At 39.8% G+C, this 19122-nt stretch overlaps 1 protein-coding gene across 1 annotated transcript in view; it reads left to right on the top strand.

The window, feature by feature from the left end:
- Window positions 1-17789, top strand: part of POLR3B (RNA polymerase III subunit B) — an 82815-nt gene extending 65026 nt beyond the window's left edge. The window contains exons 24-28 of the mRNA XM_072870572.1: window positions 2895-2998; window positions 3887-4053; window positions 6355-6468; window positions 12170-12343; window positions 17227-17789. Coding sequence (XP_072726673.1) covers window positions 2895-2998; window positions 3887-4053; window positions 6355-6468; window positions 12170-12343; window positions 17227-17356 — 689 coding nt within the window. The 3' untranslated portion in view covers window positions 17357-17789. The remainder of the gene's footprint in view (window positions 1-2894; window positions 2999-3886; window positions 4054-6354; window positions 6469-12169; window positions 12344-17226) is intronic.
- Window positions 17790-19122: the final 1333 nt, after the last annotated feature.

The raw sequence follows: 19122 nt of genomic DNA, 5'->3' as shown, positions 1-19122 counted from the left end.
GTGTAGCATTTAGTCTGAAATTGTATTGCTAAATTTCAGATGTAGCATATAAAAATTGAGAGGGGAAGAGAAATGAATTAAATCAAATTATTTTGTATGTCCTGTGTGAATGCTTGGGAACAATTTTCATGTGATGTCTAAATCAGTGACAATTAGGAAATCTTAATAACCTGTAGTAAGAGCCACAGAGCAAAGTTACCTACTAGTTTGACTGTGTCCTATTTATGAATATTGGGTGGGGAGTAGTTGAGCAGCTCAGTTGTGAAATGCAGTTTATACTTGGACAAGGCAACATTTGGAACTTGAGGCTGTCTTAAATCCAGCCTCTTCTTTTCTCCTGTACTGTTTTATTAACCAGTTGCAAGTGATAATTGCACTTACATGGATTAATTCACTTGATCACTTTTTTGCAGCTGCTCGGCAATGCAGAACTGCTAGGCTTGTCTTTTACTGCCCTGCTGCAAACCCTGGCTCAGCAACTGGGGCTGAAAGAGTAGAAAATTAAGGAGCTTACGGTGCAGACCTGCAAGCATTAGTCTCTGAAGAGTTTCTGAAGGCAAGAGGCTGCAAAATGAAATCAAGTTTACGTTTTTAAATGAATTGCAGTTACTTGCTTTTAGAAGTAGTGTTGTATATAGGAAAGATATCTTTCAGCTTTTTAAACAGGTTTTTATGAGAAAGAATGAACTTTCATAAAACAAAGGGTAGGAAGAAGCTTCTCTCTGTCCTGTTCTCTAAATACAGATGGGCATGCTATAGATCTGTTATAAACTCAGTGGCTTCTTAAAATACAGAAGCTTAGAATTGAGGTTTTATAGCTTTCTCTCTCCCCCCCCCCCCCTTCTGTAAAATAGAAACTTTATAAATGGCCCAGTGAGCTTCACATTGCTGGATTCTGTCTAAATATTTTGTTTTTAACTTCTAAGCTCATTATGCTGTCTTTGTGTTAACTTGTATTAAAATCTGTCAGCTATGACTGGTCTCATAACCACAGTCAGCGGACCAGAATAAGTTAATTATTTACTTGTGTCACTAGTGCTCTTCATCTAATGAAATGCACAGCTGTGTTAGATCTGCAGTTGGGTGTGTAGGTCCCATTGTTATACAAGTCAGCGGAGGGTAGAAGCCGCTATGATGGAGAGCCCTCAGTTCTTTCTGCTGTTCTGCCTTTCTGTGTCGATTTCATGGATCTTTTATCATTCACTTTCACACAAAACAAACAACACAGTGGCTGTCTGCTATGGGAACCAGCTTGGCATATAAAAGGTTTTCAGAGCCTAAAGTAATTTTAAGTTAGCTAAGATTTAATTTTTGGCTTACAGGTGCCATGAAGTCCAGATGCAACCTAAAGCTTTCTTAGAAGTAAATGCGAATAAGGCAAAATGTACATGCCATAATACATATATAATCAAGTATTTATGTATACAATTTTAGGATAAAAAAAGCTGTGCGCACAAGACAGTGGGTTGGTTGGGGTTTTTTTCATTTTCAGCAAATGATTGCTGCTTGTTGGGGAGGGGTAGAAGGATGTTATTGATTTATCATAACAGAACAATGAAAATTAGTTTCAATAGGTTTAAAAACTAAATATAACACCACCACCCCTTGCCCCAGATGCTCCAATCCTTTTTTTTTTTTTTTTTTCCCCTGCTCCCTTCCCCCATACTTGCCATTCTCATTCTGTTAGCTACTGTCCCATACACCTATCCCTGTCTTGCTTGGACAGTGGAAGAGGAGCTCCCTCCTGAGCAGACGCCAATATCCCTCTGTGAACTGGCTGGTTGGGGGATGCCTTTTTAGGGATGTAACCAGCACCCTCAGTCTTCCAGGAGCCCCCTCCGCTCCAGGACTGTTCCCAAAGCGTGCTCTGGCAGTTGCAGCAGGCTGATCTCAAATAGCTTGCAGACTTTTTCAGCTCTAAGAGCTTCTGGAAGAAATTGTCCAACTGAAACAGTAGCTTTGGTTCAAAGGAGTATGGGCTTAAGTAGCTGCATTTTAGCACCTGAATTTGAATGTTAGACCTCTTGGTCATTTATAGCTGCAGTATTTTGATCTGCAGAATTCACTGTAGAAACAGTTGTGAGGGTTGGAAGGAAAATTTTGGGATGTATGATAGACCATTTTAAATGAGTTTTCATGTTTCTGTTTAATCTTTCCTAGTTTTAGAGTTTGGGGGGGTTTGTTTGTTTTACATCCAATACTGATGGAGACTGAAAAAAGCTTCCAAAACTTTTTAAAGGTACAGTTTGTGTTCATGAACTGGCGAAGTATAAGCAGTCTGGGGAGGGGATTGTACTTTGTAATTCGTCAAAAGTAGTCTTTGCTTAGCAAATGAATGCTACCTGAAAAGATCTTTGTGTGGGGTTTTTTTTTTTAAATTTTCCTCTACTCATCTCCTCTCAGTCCCTGTCAAAGTCCTCTCTTGATTTGTTTTTATTCATGGTATTTAGCAAAGATACATATGATAAATAAATTTCAAATCAATAATAATTTTGTATGTCCAAAGAGATACTGTAAGAGGCCCAATTTCTTCATTTTTTTGCAGGAAATTATAGCATCAGCTTTAAAAGCTAGGTCTCCCTTGAGATGTTTCAGTCTGACTGGTCAGAAGTTTCTGGTTGCCTCTGAAAACTGTATCTAAAGCTTTCTTCCCTAATTTGCTAACTCACAAATCACTGGGAGCATTATGTAAGGATATGCTAATTTTGCCAGTCCTGTCACAAGGGCTCTCTTCTAGCCTGCAGGTTGTGAGCAGTGGTCATGGTAATGAATCTGGGTAAAAAGTGATCCATGAGAAAGAGAGGAGGAGGAAAACACTAAAGAAAATCTGGTGATGAGCGTCAGCCCTGCTGGTGGTTTGCTGTTTGTGAATTGAAATGTTTTCTCTTCTGCAGGGGTGTGTGGACTGATTGTTCCTCAGGAGGACATGCCATTTTGCGATACAGGAATCTGCCCAGATATCATAATGAACCCTCATGGCTTCCCATCGCGTATGACGGTTAGTGGTTATGTTACGATTAAAGAGACAGTGTCCCCTGGTAGGGAAAGTGAAGTAGATTAGCCGGAAGAAACAAAAAAAAGTTTGAAACATGGTTTCACTGAGAATATTCTCCAGTCGTCATGCCACGTGCTTGCTCTCCTATAAGTATTCAGCCCTCTGTTTTGCATGCTTTGAAACATCCTACTGTAAAAAGGAGTAGGGATGCAGGCTGTTTGTGCATCATTCTCGTTTTGTTCTGTATCAAGCTAATAGGAAAGCAACTGCACCCTTTCTGTTTGAAAATTTCTTGCTCTCCCTCTTCCTTCCCTGTTGCCTATGCCCACTAAGCTGGCTGGGGCAGACTGTGAGGTGAAGGTTGGAGAGGAGTTTCAATAACAGTTCGAGACCTATGTAACTTCTTACATAACACATGCCTCCCTGGAACTGATGCAAGTCTTGCACCTGTGCTGCAGGGTCACACTAAATACCTCACAGCGTGGCCTTTATATGGGACCTCTACTGATTACTTTGTACAGCCTCTGATCTTTTTTTCTTTGTCAGCTTCTTCCCTTCTGTTCCCCCTGCTGCACCGTAGCGTGTCAGTCTGTGAGGCTGTTTCCTAGAGCAGCAGGCCACACTGGATCCTGCTCATTTTCCAGACGACTGGAAAAAATGGAGCTGCCTGACTCTGGAACTTAAAGATGTTTCCAGACCCTGCGATGAGTCCAGTTTTCCCCCTTCACACAGGAGTACTCCCTGTTCTTGGGCTTCTTCCACTCCTCCCATTGTATGCAATAACCCAGGCTGCCATCTGGGACACTTTGCCTGGCTAACTTATCCTGTGACCAATCCAGCAATGTGCCTGCGCTAGTGAGCAGGCTGTTAACTCTGCTTTTCTTTGCACAGGTAGGAAAGTTAATTGAACTCCTGGCGGGAAAGGCTGGGGTCCTCGATGGCAGATTTCACTATGGAACAGCTTTTGGAGGCAGTAAAGTTAAGGATGTGTGTGAAGATCTTATTCGCCATGGTTATAACTACCTAGGGAAGGACTATGTAACATCTGGTATCACTGGGTAAGAATCTGCTGTATAGATTTAGATGTTTCAGGAGAGTGGGAAAGTCCCATTGAGACACATCTGAAAAATACTCTTACGTCTCAGAGCTCAGAAACTTTCTCTTATTTGCAGACTGCTCTGTGAGATGGAGGGAAGGGGCTGAAGAAAGGTGCACTTCTTTTTCTTTTTTTTTTTCTTACAAGTATTTTGTGGTTCCACATTTTAAGAATTACTAGTATTTGCGTGGCTGTAATGTGAATGGGCCTTGTAGTACATATGAAAATTTCCCAACTTCTACTGCATGACAAAAAAGGTAAAATCAAGGTTTTCTTTCTGAGAGATTGTAAGAAATTTCAAGTTTCTGTTGGCAGTAAATCTTACATATGCTTGGAATCAGATAAGCATTTTCATGTTGACTTTAATAGTACTGTAAAATACGGATTTGGAGGCAGGTGTCTGTTCCTTGGGAATATTTTGTGTGTGCTCTTTTTTCTTTTTTTTTTTCTTCTTCTTCTTTCGATTACACAATGATTCAGTCTGGCATAATACTCTAATCTGCAAACTTCCTGCTGTGTTGATCGGACTGGCTTCTGAGACACAGAGTTCAAAGAACATGAGATAGTTTAGGAACAGGAAAAGGCCATATGGCTTCACATGCCTGCCCTCCAAAATGTATCTTAATCCTACCTTCCTGCTATTTTTATTATCCTCCCAGTCCCCTTCTTCTCAAGGAACAAGGTCTTTAGGTCTCTTTTGTAAGTTGTTTTTTTTTTTAAATACTTTTAATTTCTTTTCCTACCAACTTATTCCATATGTTGTTTCTCTTTTTGTTTCAGACAGATGATTTTGTTTTTCTTACTCCATATTCCATAAATTGTATATCAAGTATCCTGGTGTTTGAAACACTTTCTGTTGATACATCATGGTAACTTTTAACAAATCTGACTAATCTTGTCTCCTAGGGAGAATAAAATCATCTAGTTCTAAAAATCCCCTGTCCGCAAACTTCAGCTTTGTAGTACCCTATTTAGAGACTTTGCTTTAGGGTACTGATATTCTTCCAAGCAAATTTCACATGCTTAATCTATTTGTTATGAAATGTGAAGGCAAATTTCATAACAATGTGGAAGTTTGCAAATTGAAAATGTCTAGTTTTATTATTTTCTTCAATAGGCAGCTTTTGGAATGACACTGCATCATGTCAGTAATGACTCTGAATGGGAGGTGCAATACTGTTGTCTCCTGCTTGTTTTTACATTGCACATACTTTTTTTTTTTTTTTTTTTAAAAGAAATCAGTGGCAGTGCTGAGTTTGTCTGTGTTAAATCTGGTTGTTCTTAGTTCTGAAGGTGGTAGCTGGGAAATGACTGAGTGCTTTCAACTGTTGCTTTCTGATCTTTAGGTGCATATGCTGTTCTTACAGTTGGGGGTGTTTTAAACACAGAAATCTTTAGCCATTACTGCAGCTCATAGAATGGAGTAACACCCTCCGTACAGCTTACAGATGTTCCCAAGCTGATGCTAGTGCCTAAACATGGTTCTCAAGAGCCCAGCTTGTCTGAGCCCCCAGTGCCAGCTAGGGCAACAATTTTTGTCCTATGGATACAGCTGCTGAGCAGTGCTGCAGGGGCAGCTGTGCTGGTGCACAGCCACTCAGGGAGGGCTTTCAACCATCTGGGTATTGGGTTGTCCTTCAAAGTGGTGTGCAGGGAGAGTTAGTGGATGGGAAGATTGTCAAGCCCATAGTGTGCCAGTGCTAAGCTATCCTTGCAAATGCAAATTCCTTAAAGTGCTTCTATAAAAATGATGTTTTGAGCATTTATGCTGCATGTATTTGTTTACATATATGCTTACCTTTGTTTTGTGTGTGAATGATGTAAAGTGAAGGAATGTAAATAGAAATATCTTAAGTCAGTCTTCAGGGTCTGACACATTTACAGTCTTTATCGGTTAGTGATGACACTATTGAAACACTCCTGCAGAGACAGAAGAAGGACTTAACATGTTACAGCTGAAACCAGTACCTGCAGCTACAGCAGCATGTCTGCACGGCATATGGCCAGAGTTCAGGAGCTTGTTCCTTGCTAGGGTGGATACAGCAGTATGTGATGCTGGAAGTGTGCTGCTCTTGTGTCCAAAAGGGTTCCCTGTGGGGTTTTCAGACTGATTGCCCTGAAAGCCTAAACACATTTTTCTAAGGCTCATGATTCCCAAATTGTTTCAGATTCCTCCTATACACGACACTCTTGTGTCTCTTAAGGCAACTATGTGCTAACTGTGAATATTGGTTTTGTTTTGTTTTGTTTTTTATTCCTTCAGGGAACCTTTGGAAGCATATATCTATTTTGGCCCTGTGTATTACCAGAAACTAAAGCACATGGTGTTGGATAAAATGCATGCAAGAGCTCGAGGACCCAGAGCAGTGCTCACCAGGTATTGTTACAGGCTAAGCACAAAATTCTTGTGTACATTCAGAAGTGTGCCCAGCTGACTGACGGATATAAAACGAAGTTTGTTTACCTTTTGATACTTGACACAAAATGCTATTACCTGTTAATACACTTGTTACAGACTAAAAGCTCTCACAGTAGACCGTGGCAGGACGTTGTTCTGAATGTCCAGGTGTGCTCTATGTGGTCCGAAACTGAGTTTGCTTCTCAGATTTCTGTTAGCAGTTGGTAAAAATACCATCTGCTGATTCACAGTGCACACTGTGGCCCTTTCCTGTCAGATTGCTCATATCGTAGGTATCTTAGGAGGATTTTTCTTTTCTTTAATATTTGTACTTTTACAAAATCAGGTATGAGTAGAAGGAAGAAATTTATTTTAATTTTTCAGCATCCTTTGGTATTCAGCAGGCTAATATTGATGTGGCCCATGTCTTCCCCTGTCAAGGCAAACTAAATGCATTTGCCTTAGTATAGGGCAAACAAGCATTAGAATAATGTGTGTCCCTGGTCTACTGCACTTTGCCTTGCAGACTCTTCCATTCAACTCTAAAACTGAATTTAGGGTTGTATGTCCTGGTCTACAGTTATCATTTGATACCATGCAGGAGAACAGCACTTTCTCGCTAATAAATTGCAAAAGTTACAGAGATGCCACCAGTAAATCTCCATTTCTATTTGCCCAGTTAAAGATATGTCCTCAGTTCCTTTGGAGTCATGATCGTTGCACTAAGCCTGAACTTGGCTTGCTCTCCAACAAAAAGGTTGATTACCATGTTGATGTCTTCTGGTGTCAAATTTAGAAGTCAAGCAGATGTGCTGTGAGTAATAGGTAATATAAACCCCTGGAGGTGGGCTTATATTATCTGGACCTTTAGGGAATTTGAAACATCCTGCTTTCACTGATGTTACCTTTTATCCTTAAAGCCAAGCTTTATGGCTGCTTGCACTCATGTTCTAAATTGCTGATATTCCTGGCTCTCAAGAAACAGTTTAGTGGCACAGGCTTTGCTCTGAGGAGGCTTCTAGTGGATCCTTCAGTTCACCTCTCTCCATCACAGTAGGATTATTTGCTAAATCTTGCCAGGAAGTTAGTTGCCAGCTAGTCTTGAATATTCTAGCAAAGATTATTCCAAATGTCCTTTGCCAGTCTTTCTGGACTATCATGTATGCCATTTATACCTCACCTGCTGCATGATGGTACTCTTCTTTTTGACCAGTCCCTTTTGTAGTGTTTTCGAGATGTAAGCACAAAGTCATGTCTATCCTGCCCTTACTCTTCCCTATAACAAGCATGATTCATATTATTTAATTCTTAATTTATTTTTATGCCTCCTGTCATGTGCTGATCCACTTCTCTTGCCTTGCCTGACTGCACGACAAGTTAGCAAGTCTGTCCTCTTAATAGGTGCAGCTTCTACCTGTTGATGTGCTATTAGAGAATGGAGGGGCAGGTCTCTGCTGTACCTGATACAGAAGTATCTTTCTCTTTTGCTTTTCATTTCATATTTCCTGTGCCTTTTGGCTTTCCAACCTCATGTTGTCCCTAGGACAAATTGAAGTTGTCTCACACTTTCCATAGAAGTAAATACCAGTGGTTGAACTGGGAGAGAAATCATAAAAAGTTTTTGTAATTATTGGCTGAACTTTTCCACCAACCACATTAAGAAAAGCAAGTGTAGCACAACCATTATTACCTACCACAGCTGCTTGCCTATATGAACATAAGTGATATTCCCAGATAAGGGCTGTCTGCCCCATTTTCTGTTCTTCAATGTGTTAGTCATAGTACTGGTGCTTCACACAATAATGAAAACTCGCTGCCTTAGCTAACAGTGCACACAGTTGGTTTACTGGAGCTCCTAGCTTACCCAGATCCCTTGGTCTGCTTTTGTATTGTCTCCCCAGCTTCTTAGCTGTTTACAGATATTGAATTTAAATGAAACCTAAATCCCAAGTCAAGGTAATGTTTACATGTAAAGATGAAGGTGGTGTGATTTCCCCCACCCCTTACTTTCTTTGAATTCTTTGTTCCAGTCAGTAGCATCATACTATGTAGCTAGCGCTCTTTATTTGACTTTCAGGAAAGCTAGTGGATGTTCAATTTATGCTGCTTCTTGACTAGTCTTTTAGCAATTTTCTTTTTTTCTCCTCAACTAATTAAACTTTTGTTATTGCCATCGCCTCTGCTGAGAGAGTCTGCCTTGCCAGCTTTCATACTCACTATTGTTTTATTATCCATTGCACTTCCTGGAGAGTAGATTGCCTCTAACATTGTTTTTTGCTTTTAAAAGTAAGCCTGTAACAGCTTCCAACATGGAATTCGGCTGTCGTTGTCTTGAAATACATTTTATTATATACCAAATGTACCTTAACTGACAGAGCAAAGCTATATTTCCATCTGGAATAAGGCAGAAGACTTGTGTTTCTTGAGCATCATTGATTCTAGATATTGTTCTGATTAAAACAAGACTTTGTAGAATTGCAAAGCAGCACTCTTTGTCAGCACAGTCAAAAACCTCCAGGATGTTGCCCTCTGAATTGGTATTTGTTAAATGAAATGCAATACTTAATTTATTTTGCCATAAGTAGTTGACAATTAATTTAAAACATAGTTCTGTATATGGTGTTGCCTAGATACCCAGTCCTGCTAAATCTTTTTAATAGATAAACTGCTTTTAGTTTTCCTTACAAGAGATCAATATAAGCTTTCTGCATGCATAGTTGTTTTGATGGACATTGTCAGAGCTGCCATCTGCGTGTCTTTTGAACTTATCAGATATGCCAGTTCCTATTATACTGCAAGGGAGCAATGTGATGACACTGGTCAGGGCTCCTCTCTGTGCTCGGGCGCTGTGGGAGCATGGTACAGCCTCCTCCTTCAGGCAGTGTTTTTCTAGGTAATACTCCACTTCTTGGAGATCAGTGCTTCAGCCAGCAACTCCATTTTGAGTTAGCCACTGGTTTTCCGTAACAGACACAAGGGAAATCTGCTGAGACCTACAAGGCCTGCTCTTATTCATGGTGGTAGACTTACTTCTTCCCACTGGCCAATGAAACAAGGAACAGGGCCATAAAGCTGAACCCACTGTTCTTCCAGAAAATGCAGAATTAGTGCCAGTAAATTCTTAATGTGCTTAAAAACACTGAAGTTCATTTGTTTTATGCTTTTTTCTAAATGCAGCAGTTAAATAGTATGAAGACCACTTGGCCTTATTTTTTTATTTAAAGAATCACTGTGTTTTATTTAGCATTTAAGAATTTTTAGAATTTTTTTTAAAATATTAAAAATATCTCTTTTTAATGATATTCCCAATCTTATTTTCAAGAGTCTGCTTTGTTTTCACAATGTTATATTTAGAATAAAGAATGGAAGTAGTTGCCCAGGGCAACAGCTGCAGTGTACGTGTGTATAGTAGGAAAGGGGAAGCACAAATGCTTTATAAATACTGTTTAAATGTTTTAAACAACCTCTGGTGTGAGGAATTTTCAAGCTGATGTGAGCCGGAAGAAAAATCTGATAGGGAGCATTAAGATAGACTCTTTTCAAAGTCCCAATCTCAATATTGAAATTTTTAGTACTTCAGAAAACTACTTTTTAGGGAGGGAGGATTTTGTTTGTTTTGTTTTTTTAATGAGGTCATTTTGACAGTGGGAGTGAAACACTTAAGAGCTTAAGACTCAGGTTGGGGGTTTTTGTTTTGGAGGGCTTTTTGTGGTTTTTTTAATGGGATTTCAACTGCCTTAGAAATCTTCATCCTGTATCTGTTGGAAGACCATGGCATATCAACTCTTAGAGCTGGAGTTGAGACCCCATCATTTTTAAAGAGGTTTTATCCTCCCTTAATTTGATTGAGACTTCATTGGGGCTGACATTTATAAAGCTATTTTGTCATTTTATCCTGTGGAACAGCACCTGGTGAAACTTTTGAAAGTAGGCTTGTGCATTAACTAATATTACAGAAGTCAGTTGGTAAAAGCAACTCGGGCACTTCTAGCACCGCAGCAAATGCCTGTATCTTTGGAGGCCCCAACTGCTTTTAAAATCTGCCTCTTGGGACTTCAGAAGAGGAACCGCATTCACCACAGGGTTAGTCCTTTAAAACAGCGTCTGAACAGTGATGGTGCCATCATCCGGGGAGGGGGCCCTAGGGAGTTTAATCAGGATGTAAACAACTTCTATCCATTCTCCCAACAGTGGGAAAAAATAGAATGTTATATGAATGAAAAGGACGATTTGAATTACAAGCAGATTAGTTTTAAGGTTTTAGGGAAACCATTTCCCTCCCCCCCTCCCCCCCCCCAAACAAATACAACTTGCATCTGTAGAAGATAATTTGGTCCAGTATTTAGGTATATTTTTTTTGCACTTGTTACAAAAGGTTATTAGATATTGAAGGCTTTTATAAATCCTTTTCTCTGAGTTGCAATAAGTTGGCAAAAACTTATTTTTAATATATTTACTATGCTTAACACGTTTGGTTGTTTGAAATAATATAAACAAAATATACTGAAAAAGTTGTGGGTCAGATCTGTCATTGGATATTCTAGGTGGATTACACTGCTGCAGGTATCAGAAACAGCACCAAAACATGGGGTTTCACTGAGCAGTGAAGCCTCTTATGATTGCCAGTAATACTTTTTTAATTCCTTCTCCTTTCTGTCATGTTTCAGGGAATTATACTAAGATGGAAATATTTAATAAAATGCATGCAATGTGTTAGTGCTTCAGGAATTTAAGATTGTTTTTGCTTCATAGTTCACTCTAATATTTGCAACCTAAGTACTACAGCATTGTGCTAGTACATGAGAGTAGAACTGATACTATATGAAATTGCAGAATGACAAATGAGATTAAAAGTTCTGACCGTGTCCAACAAAAAAAAATTGTCTTAAACAGTCATAATGTTAAGTAATATATTGTGCCTTGCCTTGTTACCTCAAAATCCTTAGCGTATACTTAACATTGCTTTGTTAAAACTTTCCTCTAGCACCATGAGGACAGGAAGTCTTTCCAGAGAAAAAATGAGAGTTTGATTTGAGTTGAGGAACTAGAAAACCAGGAGCCTATACAATATGAAAATTAGTATATTAACTGTCTGACATGAAAAAAATGAACTAGATAAATGTTACTTAAAAAAAAAAAAAAAGGAAGGTTTCAATAATGAGTTAGTAATATACATACTACTTGTTTGCTGCTTTGTTTTGGTATTCTCTCCCAGATCAAAAATGTTTTTATTTTAAGAATTTAGTCTTAGCTGTAGTTCAGCTGAAACATTAGCTTGATGATTCATTCATTAGCTGCTGAATATTGTTTCATTTAGTTAGCTACAAACTATAATGACTGTCTCATCAAAAAAGAATCCCAAGTCTGTGTCCAGATTGTCTTGGATAGGCTTTGGTCTCGTTTTGTTTTCACTTATGCAGTTATATTCTGTGAGGTAAAGAGTTGTGGCCTGATGCTGCAGTTGCCAATCTCAGAACTACATCATATTGCTAGTGCAAGAGCAAAGATGAATTGCTTCAACTTGAATAACACATTTGCAAGATCAGCATCTCTGGTTTGTAGAACACTGTTGTCCATTGATCCTGTACTGTTCCTACAGTTTGAAGACAGGCTTTCCTAGAGCTGTAGAATGTATGTCCTTGGAATACTTACTACATTTTTTCAAATATTTATTTCAAAGGCAACCCACTGAAGGTCGATCCCGTGATGGTGGTTTACGTCTTGGAGAGATGGAACGGGATTGTTTGATAGGTTATGGAGCCAGCATGCTTTTATTGGAGAGGCTGATGATTTCAAGTGATGCCTTTGAAGTGGATGTTTGTGGACAGTGTGGCTTGCTGGGGTACTCTGGCTGGTAAGTTGTCTAACTGTAATGCTTTTCGTAAATCATGGTGTCCCCTCCTCACTTTGTGCATGTGACATGTTTCATATTCTCAAAAAAACCCTTGACCTCAGGTGCATAAAGCAAAGTGGTACGGGGTAAACATGCCTCTATGTGACAGAACCTTGCCCTTGGTTATAGTGCTTCTCAGTTTTAAAGTGCTCACGGACACCAATTAACAGTCCCATGCATCTTAATCAAAACCAGTATCAACATTGAAAATTGGTATTTGGAAAATTGGTGACAAGGGATGGTTCTTTGTTATGGTCTGATTGAAGTTAGGACTAAAGTGAGTGTGTAGTCAATGGGCCAGGGGTCTCTCCTGTTGTGGGAGCACAGGTATTGTCTTCTACAGCCAGCTGTGCTTGTGGGAAAGGTTACCTTCGCCCTGTCTGCTGCCTTCCTTCACCCCCTTGCAGGGGATTAGCAAATGCCCAATCCTGTATATCATCTATTTTTTGAAAAGCGGAAAATAGCTGTGTCAATGTACTTGACTCTACTGACATCAGAAATGAGGTTACTAGCTAGGCTAGTCACAGATCTTCCTGGTACAATCACATGTTGAACCTCACAAGGCTGAAGAGAGAGTGGGCACAGAAGAATGGGAGAAGAAAGCAACACCTCCTGCTTTCTTTTCTCTAGCTATGGAGTTCATAATCATGTGCATACCGCTTTCTTTGACTGTGCCCCTCCCAAATGCCTTTTGCTTTGTCATCTAGTAAAACAAGATCCTCTTCGAAGCATCAGACAAATGAACCGGTCTCATGTTGGAGCCTGAGAGACAAGCAGCAGTCTGATTGGAAATTCAGCTGGTTTCTGCCCAGCTGCCTTGTCCCTGAGAAATTTATCTCTAGACTAGCTAATGGTCTTGCTGTCTTACTCTGAGTCCTAAGCCAGTACTGAGTTTGTCTCCTGCAAACAAACTGGTTTTCCATGTAAGGGAAGCATAAAACTGGATGTCAAAGCTATGTGGAGCTCACCACGTGTAACACTATGGGCTTTGCTCTAGCCATCTTTTCTCTACAGTAATTTTGAGATGCTACATTTAAAGTTGCCCTGTAGCATGCTGGAAATACACCGCTATTATTCGAAGATAGGGAAACTTCTTTTTATGTTCTTAAAAGGTGAGGGAAATGTTTTGCTTTAGCTTGGTTTTGTTTTTGCTGGGCAGAAAAACAGACTTGTGAGACCAATAGGAATTCATGAGATACAATGTTTCACAAGCTTTGTGAAAACAGGTGACCTGGAATCCCATGACTAAGGGAGGAAAAAGTAAACAGTTCGAGTTCAAGTTATAAGTTACTCTAAAATTTGTGTTGGGGAAAGATGGGGAGTTGGAAGGAGGAGGAGAACGATTCATTTCTAAATACCTCAAAACAACATTGTTGGAAACTTGCTACATCTTGGATATCAATATCAATCTATTGGGAGAGGCAGGAAATTGGACTTTATTCACTTCAATGCTTCAAGAGTGATTTTTCCATGATATAATGAAGTAGGAAAGACAGGTGTGTTCTCAGTTTGTAAATGTGTAAAAGTGGCAGCTACCGTTTCTGTTCTTGGTCAGACCTTTCTTCTGAAGCGTGTGGCTTCTGGCCAGAAACCAAGTATCACGTTTGTCTGCTAATAGCAGCAGCAGTTCTGCTCCGTGTGGAGCAGAAGTTCAGACAGAGGTAGGTAAACACATGTGAAATCCAGAGGAGAGACAAGGCCTACTCTGTGCATCCTATTGTGGTTGGTGATTTTTAGTTGGGCAGTGTCCTACTGGCTTTTGTGCAGTAAGTATTTTTGAGAGTCCTGTTTTTCTTGTGTGTGTACACTGTATGTAACAAGTGAGACCTTTTTCTGATCCAGGTCTCTTAAAACTACTGCAATGCAAATAACAGTTGAAGGAAGTCGTCTGAAAGGAAGGGCATGCCATAAGTCAAACAACCATCCACTTTTAATATGTAAACCACTGCCTTAAAAAACCTCACGTGCAGATGTAGCTCAATTATTTTTTTCATAAGACCTTGGCTTTCAGAGCAGTCCTTGAAGATTTTCAGAGACCACAGGAAGTGAGGGTGCCTTGAAGAAAATTAGGAATTTGAACTTTAGAAATAGAATTACATTTTATTTTTAAGGTGGTGTTAATATATTTCATATTTTGAAGTTTGTAACAAAGTTTAGTAACTCTTTTTAAATAACTCTGAAATAAACCACTCTTTCAGACAGAGCCAGACATTCTTGCAGTCTGATTCTGTGAAAAGCTGTCTGATGTGTGAGAGTAATCAATAAGAGGTAGTTTCTGCTAAATCATATGCTGTGTCTGCCAGTAGCTGAAGCAAGTGGCCCTATAATGAGCAACACAGTACAGACCAAGTCATTAAGAGAAACTTCCAAACGGGCCTTTTCAGTGATTCAGGCATTAATAAGACATTGCTGCAAGAAACCTTTTAGAAACATGTTGTTTGGTGGCTAGCATTAAGGGCACTTGTCTTAAGGAAGATGAGCTCTCCCTCCCAGATGAGGGCTAGCCACTGAGTATGTTGCTCTGCGAGATGGTAACAGCAGATGAGTGTTGGGGCCTCAGCTGGTGCTTTTGCAGGGGAAGTGGACTGTTGTGGCAGTGACAGAATTTGTCTCTGTAAAAAATACAGTAGAAACTTACTGTGACGTACCAGTTTTATGCAAATTTTCCAACTTTGCTGTTGTACAGGTGCTCAGGGGCAGGACTCCACTGAATGCAATGAGCAGAATTTGGTCCTTTTTTGATGATAAGATGAGAAGTTATTCCGATCTATAGAGTCTGAGCATTTTAAAATATACATGAAGAAAAATTTTGTTTCTGGTCCAGATTCAGCCTTGGCACAGTTGCCTTTTCCTGTCCAATTTAGTATCACTTCTAGTACCAAATGGTACTCCCTCAAGTACTTCAGTTTCTGTGATCTCTGTTTGACAGAGCTTTGTGCTTTGTGCTTACTGCACCTTAATCTTTCTGGGTGATCGCCATGCAAGTACAAAGCAGGCCCAGAATGGTATAGCTTTTAGCCTGGGTGTAGTGAGTAGTCTCTGCTCCTCAGTTGCCAGTAGCTGTAGTCAGATGCCAGGCATCTGCTCATAGCAGAAAAGTTGTGCCTCACCAGCCTTCCAGGGCTTGCAGGGCTGCTTCTGTTGAGAGCAATTGCTTCCTATGTTATCATCGGAAAATGGGTTCTGTTTAGGTCACTTCCTCCCACCATAAAAATGGACCTATCCCTATAAATTTGGACTAGGGGAGGAGTTATAAACCTGCAATTGAGGTCCACTCTATTTTAAAGGCATGCTAGCTGTGGCATTTCCCCTATGTAACAGTGTCTACAGGAGAAGCCTGTTCCAGGGAAACACCTAGTTCAGCCTATTACTTTCTTACTGCCTATAGTCAGATTTAGAGCAAGCCAAAGCAATTACTGGGAATAAGTGAAGCTTCATTCCTCATGAGCTGCAGAAATGTAATTAAGGCTTCTGTACCATTGGTTGAAAGCTTTCCTGCTTTTAAAAAAAAAAATAAATACCCCAAGTATGGAGCTTGTGGAGGCCAAGGCAACCACAGTTTTCTTGGAAAATAAGCAGCTCTTCGACATGCTCTTTAAGTATGTCTGTAAAAGAGAAGTAGCAGAGTCTGAAAAAGTAACTGGAAGACTAATGCCACCTCTCATAACCAAGAACCTTATTAACACTTACTAACTTTATTGGACCTGTCCCCATTGACTTCCACGTGCTCTAGGTCAAGTTCACTGGTAACAGAAACAAGTGACTAAGCATTGGGCTTTATTGTAGGTGTTGACTCTCAGCCTCATTCTGTACCACAGAAGGATGTAGGAATTTTGCTAATTCTTCCTTAATTGGATCTTCAGACTATTATGACTTTATGCCAGAAATATACATTTGAAACACAGAAGCAAAAAAAAAGCTTTGTTAGACCATTAGGAAGTGCTGAGTTACTCAAAAGGCCTGGCTTTCTCAACTCTCCAAAATCAGAAGATGGAATATACAGGAGAATAGGAAATAGGGAGGTTGGAAACTGATATTTATAGGAAAGATTTTTAATTTCCTTTGTGTGTACACAGAGTATGAAATGAAATAACTTAAACAGTTGCTACCACCACTGAATTTGAGTCCCGATACTGGAAAGATGGCTGAGTGACCAGCCTATATATTCCTTATATGGTCAAGGTTATATATAAATGACAAAAAATCCCTTTCCCCCAGGATTTTACGATCATTACTTGAGTAAGGAGCACAAAGAATATGTGTTAAAGCAGTTTTACTGGTTTCCTGTCTTGACTAAAGCTTTGGCTGTTCACACAGAGAGATGTAAGACGAGAGATGCCTCTTTTCTGGAATATGAACTGATTTGAGACATTAAAGGGTGAAATTGCGTATAAGGAAAAAACCTAAGTGTCAACCTTCTTTCTTCCTCCCTCTTTTTTGTGACATATGTATAAGACAGAAACTGGACCATTAACCATGTTTTCAGAAATACTTAGCTTTGTTCACCTCCTTTCTCTCATTATGCAATGCTGAATTTGTGTTGGCAGTTATGTGAGTGGTGAAGAAGTAGAAGTCAGTCCTGATAGCTACTGAGCGTTGTGATTCTCCTCCAAGAAAAGTGCAGGTTTAACATTTAGCTCCTATTGACTTCAGCCAGATTATTTAAGGGCTTAAAGTTATGACTTAAGTGCTAAAATGTGTCTCAAGTACTTGGCTCTTTCTAGGACTGAGCCCAGTGTTTAAATGCAGGTAGGCAAGGAAACCAGTAGATATGGCAACTGTTTTTTTTCTGCAGAGCTTCATTCATGCACCAACTCTGACTTTCTTTTTGTTTGTTTCCCTAGGTGCCACTACTGCAAATCATCATGTCATGTGTCTTCTCTGCGCATACCTTATGCCTGTAAACTCTTATTCCAAGAACTGCAGTCAATGAACATCATACCTAGGCTAAAACTAGCTAAGTACAATGAATGAACAAGATGAAAAAGATGGAAAAAAGTACTTTACAGAAATTGAAATCCAGCATATATAACTGGAAGATTTTTTTGGTGAACAGGAGTAGCTCTAAAACCTGAGTGGGTAGAAGGGAGGTGCAAGACAGTGTAAGAAATCTTCCTTACATATCCTACCTGTTTTTAAGTTGACAGGGGAGACTGTCCATAGAATACCCTAGGAGCAGTTCCGAAAGCCTCGATTAGTCTCAGTGAACAGGACATGTGGGAATTGTGGAATAAGGCCATGATCCAGCAAAGTATTTGCATCACTTCAAACAACCCTGTGCTTGGTTTTGAAAAGTGCTTTGCTGGACTAGGGCTTGAGCAGAGCTAAATGCACATCTTATTCATAGAGGTTAAAAATGTTTTCCAGACCAGTGTAATATGAAAGACTAATAAATGTTTTAAATAATGCTGCCTGAATATGTGTTGATGGTTGTGTAAGGATGGTAAAGCCTTCTTATAATGTCTAAACCTTCTTCCTATTCCTAAAGCATTTTGTTAAAGCATTAAAATTTTGTTAAGTAGTGTCAGGCTTAGAGAAATGAAACTCCTTTCTCGAGAACTTGAAATCAGACGTTTTGAGTGGGATTTCAACATGCAGGTGCATTTGCGTGCAAGCAATGGTGTGATTGTACAGTCAGTCTGCTTTCAGCTAAACGTATGCAGTTTCCATGAAGTTCAAGGGAGGTGACTGCATATGCAGCAAGTGCAAGATACAGTTTACAGATATCTATTCAATTCCTACTGAGTGTAGTAGATTTAATAACATGGGCCCAAAGCCTTGAAAAGATGGGCTGCAAACACTAGGTACTGATGTATGCTGTCCTGGGACTTTAGAACTTTTTTAAAAATATGGGCATAGCTAAAACTTTTTTTAGGAACTAAAGAAAACAAAAAAGAAATATGAAGAACAACAAATCCTCCCCTGACAGTGAAGCAGGTTTGAATGACCTGAAAGGATTTAGAAAAGGAACAGCTGAATTTTTTCACGTGCTCTAAGGCCTAGAACTAAAGCAGTGGATGAGCTAAGAGTCACTTAGTACCCTAAACTCACTTGAGCCCTTACTCAGCAAAGCATATGGTTAACTTTTTAAGCAAAGGAGCAGTCCCACTGAAGTCGAGATGAAGTATGTGCATGTTCAGGTGCTTCAGAGAAAGGCAACACTCTAGATCAGTGAGGACACAGAACACTGCCTGTGATCTGGAAGTCCTGAGATGTTCTTTGGCTCCTAGTATGGCTGAATTGAACATGCTGTTCTTGCAGTCACGTTGCTGCTGTTCTCTTAGCTGCTTAAGAAGCACAGATGAGTATCAGCCTGAGTAGGCTTGCCTTTTAAGCTTCCGCCAGAATGCTTAAACTAGTAGTTTTGTGTCTGGGCTTACAAATCAAGTCTGAAGGGATAGATTTTACTTTTTTTTGCAATTGGACTAATGACAACACAGATGTCAATACAACACAATTGGATTGGAAAAGCACTTGAAGCACCTCTACCAGGACCTGAACAGCTCAGGGTTGTTTACAAAGAGTTATAAGAGGGTGACGTACTGCTTCAAACTGGAGGAAGAGGTTAACCAAAAGCCCCAACCAAATTAACAACCTTTGCTTTGCTCCCTGAGACTGACAAACTGAGGCTCGGGTGCACCAGCAGAGGGAGTGAGCCTCAAAGGCTACAGCCTACCTGGGGGGAGGGGGGGGGGGGAAGTTTTGACCTGGATCAAGGAAACTACGCTGAGGATAAGGTG

The sequence above is a fragment of the Ciconia boyciana genome, chromosome 1 (assembly GCF_034638445.1).
Source record: "Ciconia boyciana chromosome 1, ASM3463844v1, whole genome shotgun sequence".
In the NCBI taxonomy this organism is placed as follows: Eukaryota; Metazoa; Chordata; class Aves; order Ciconiiformes; family Ciconiidae; genus Ciconia; species Ciconia boyciana.
This window is presented reverse-complemented; position numbering and strand designations above follow the sequence as displayed.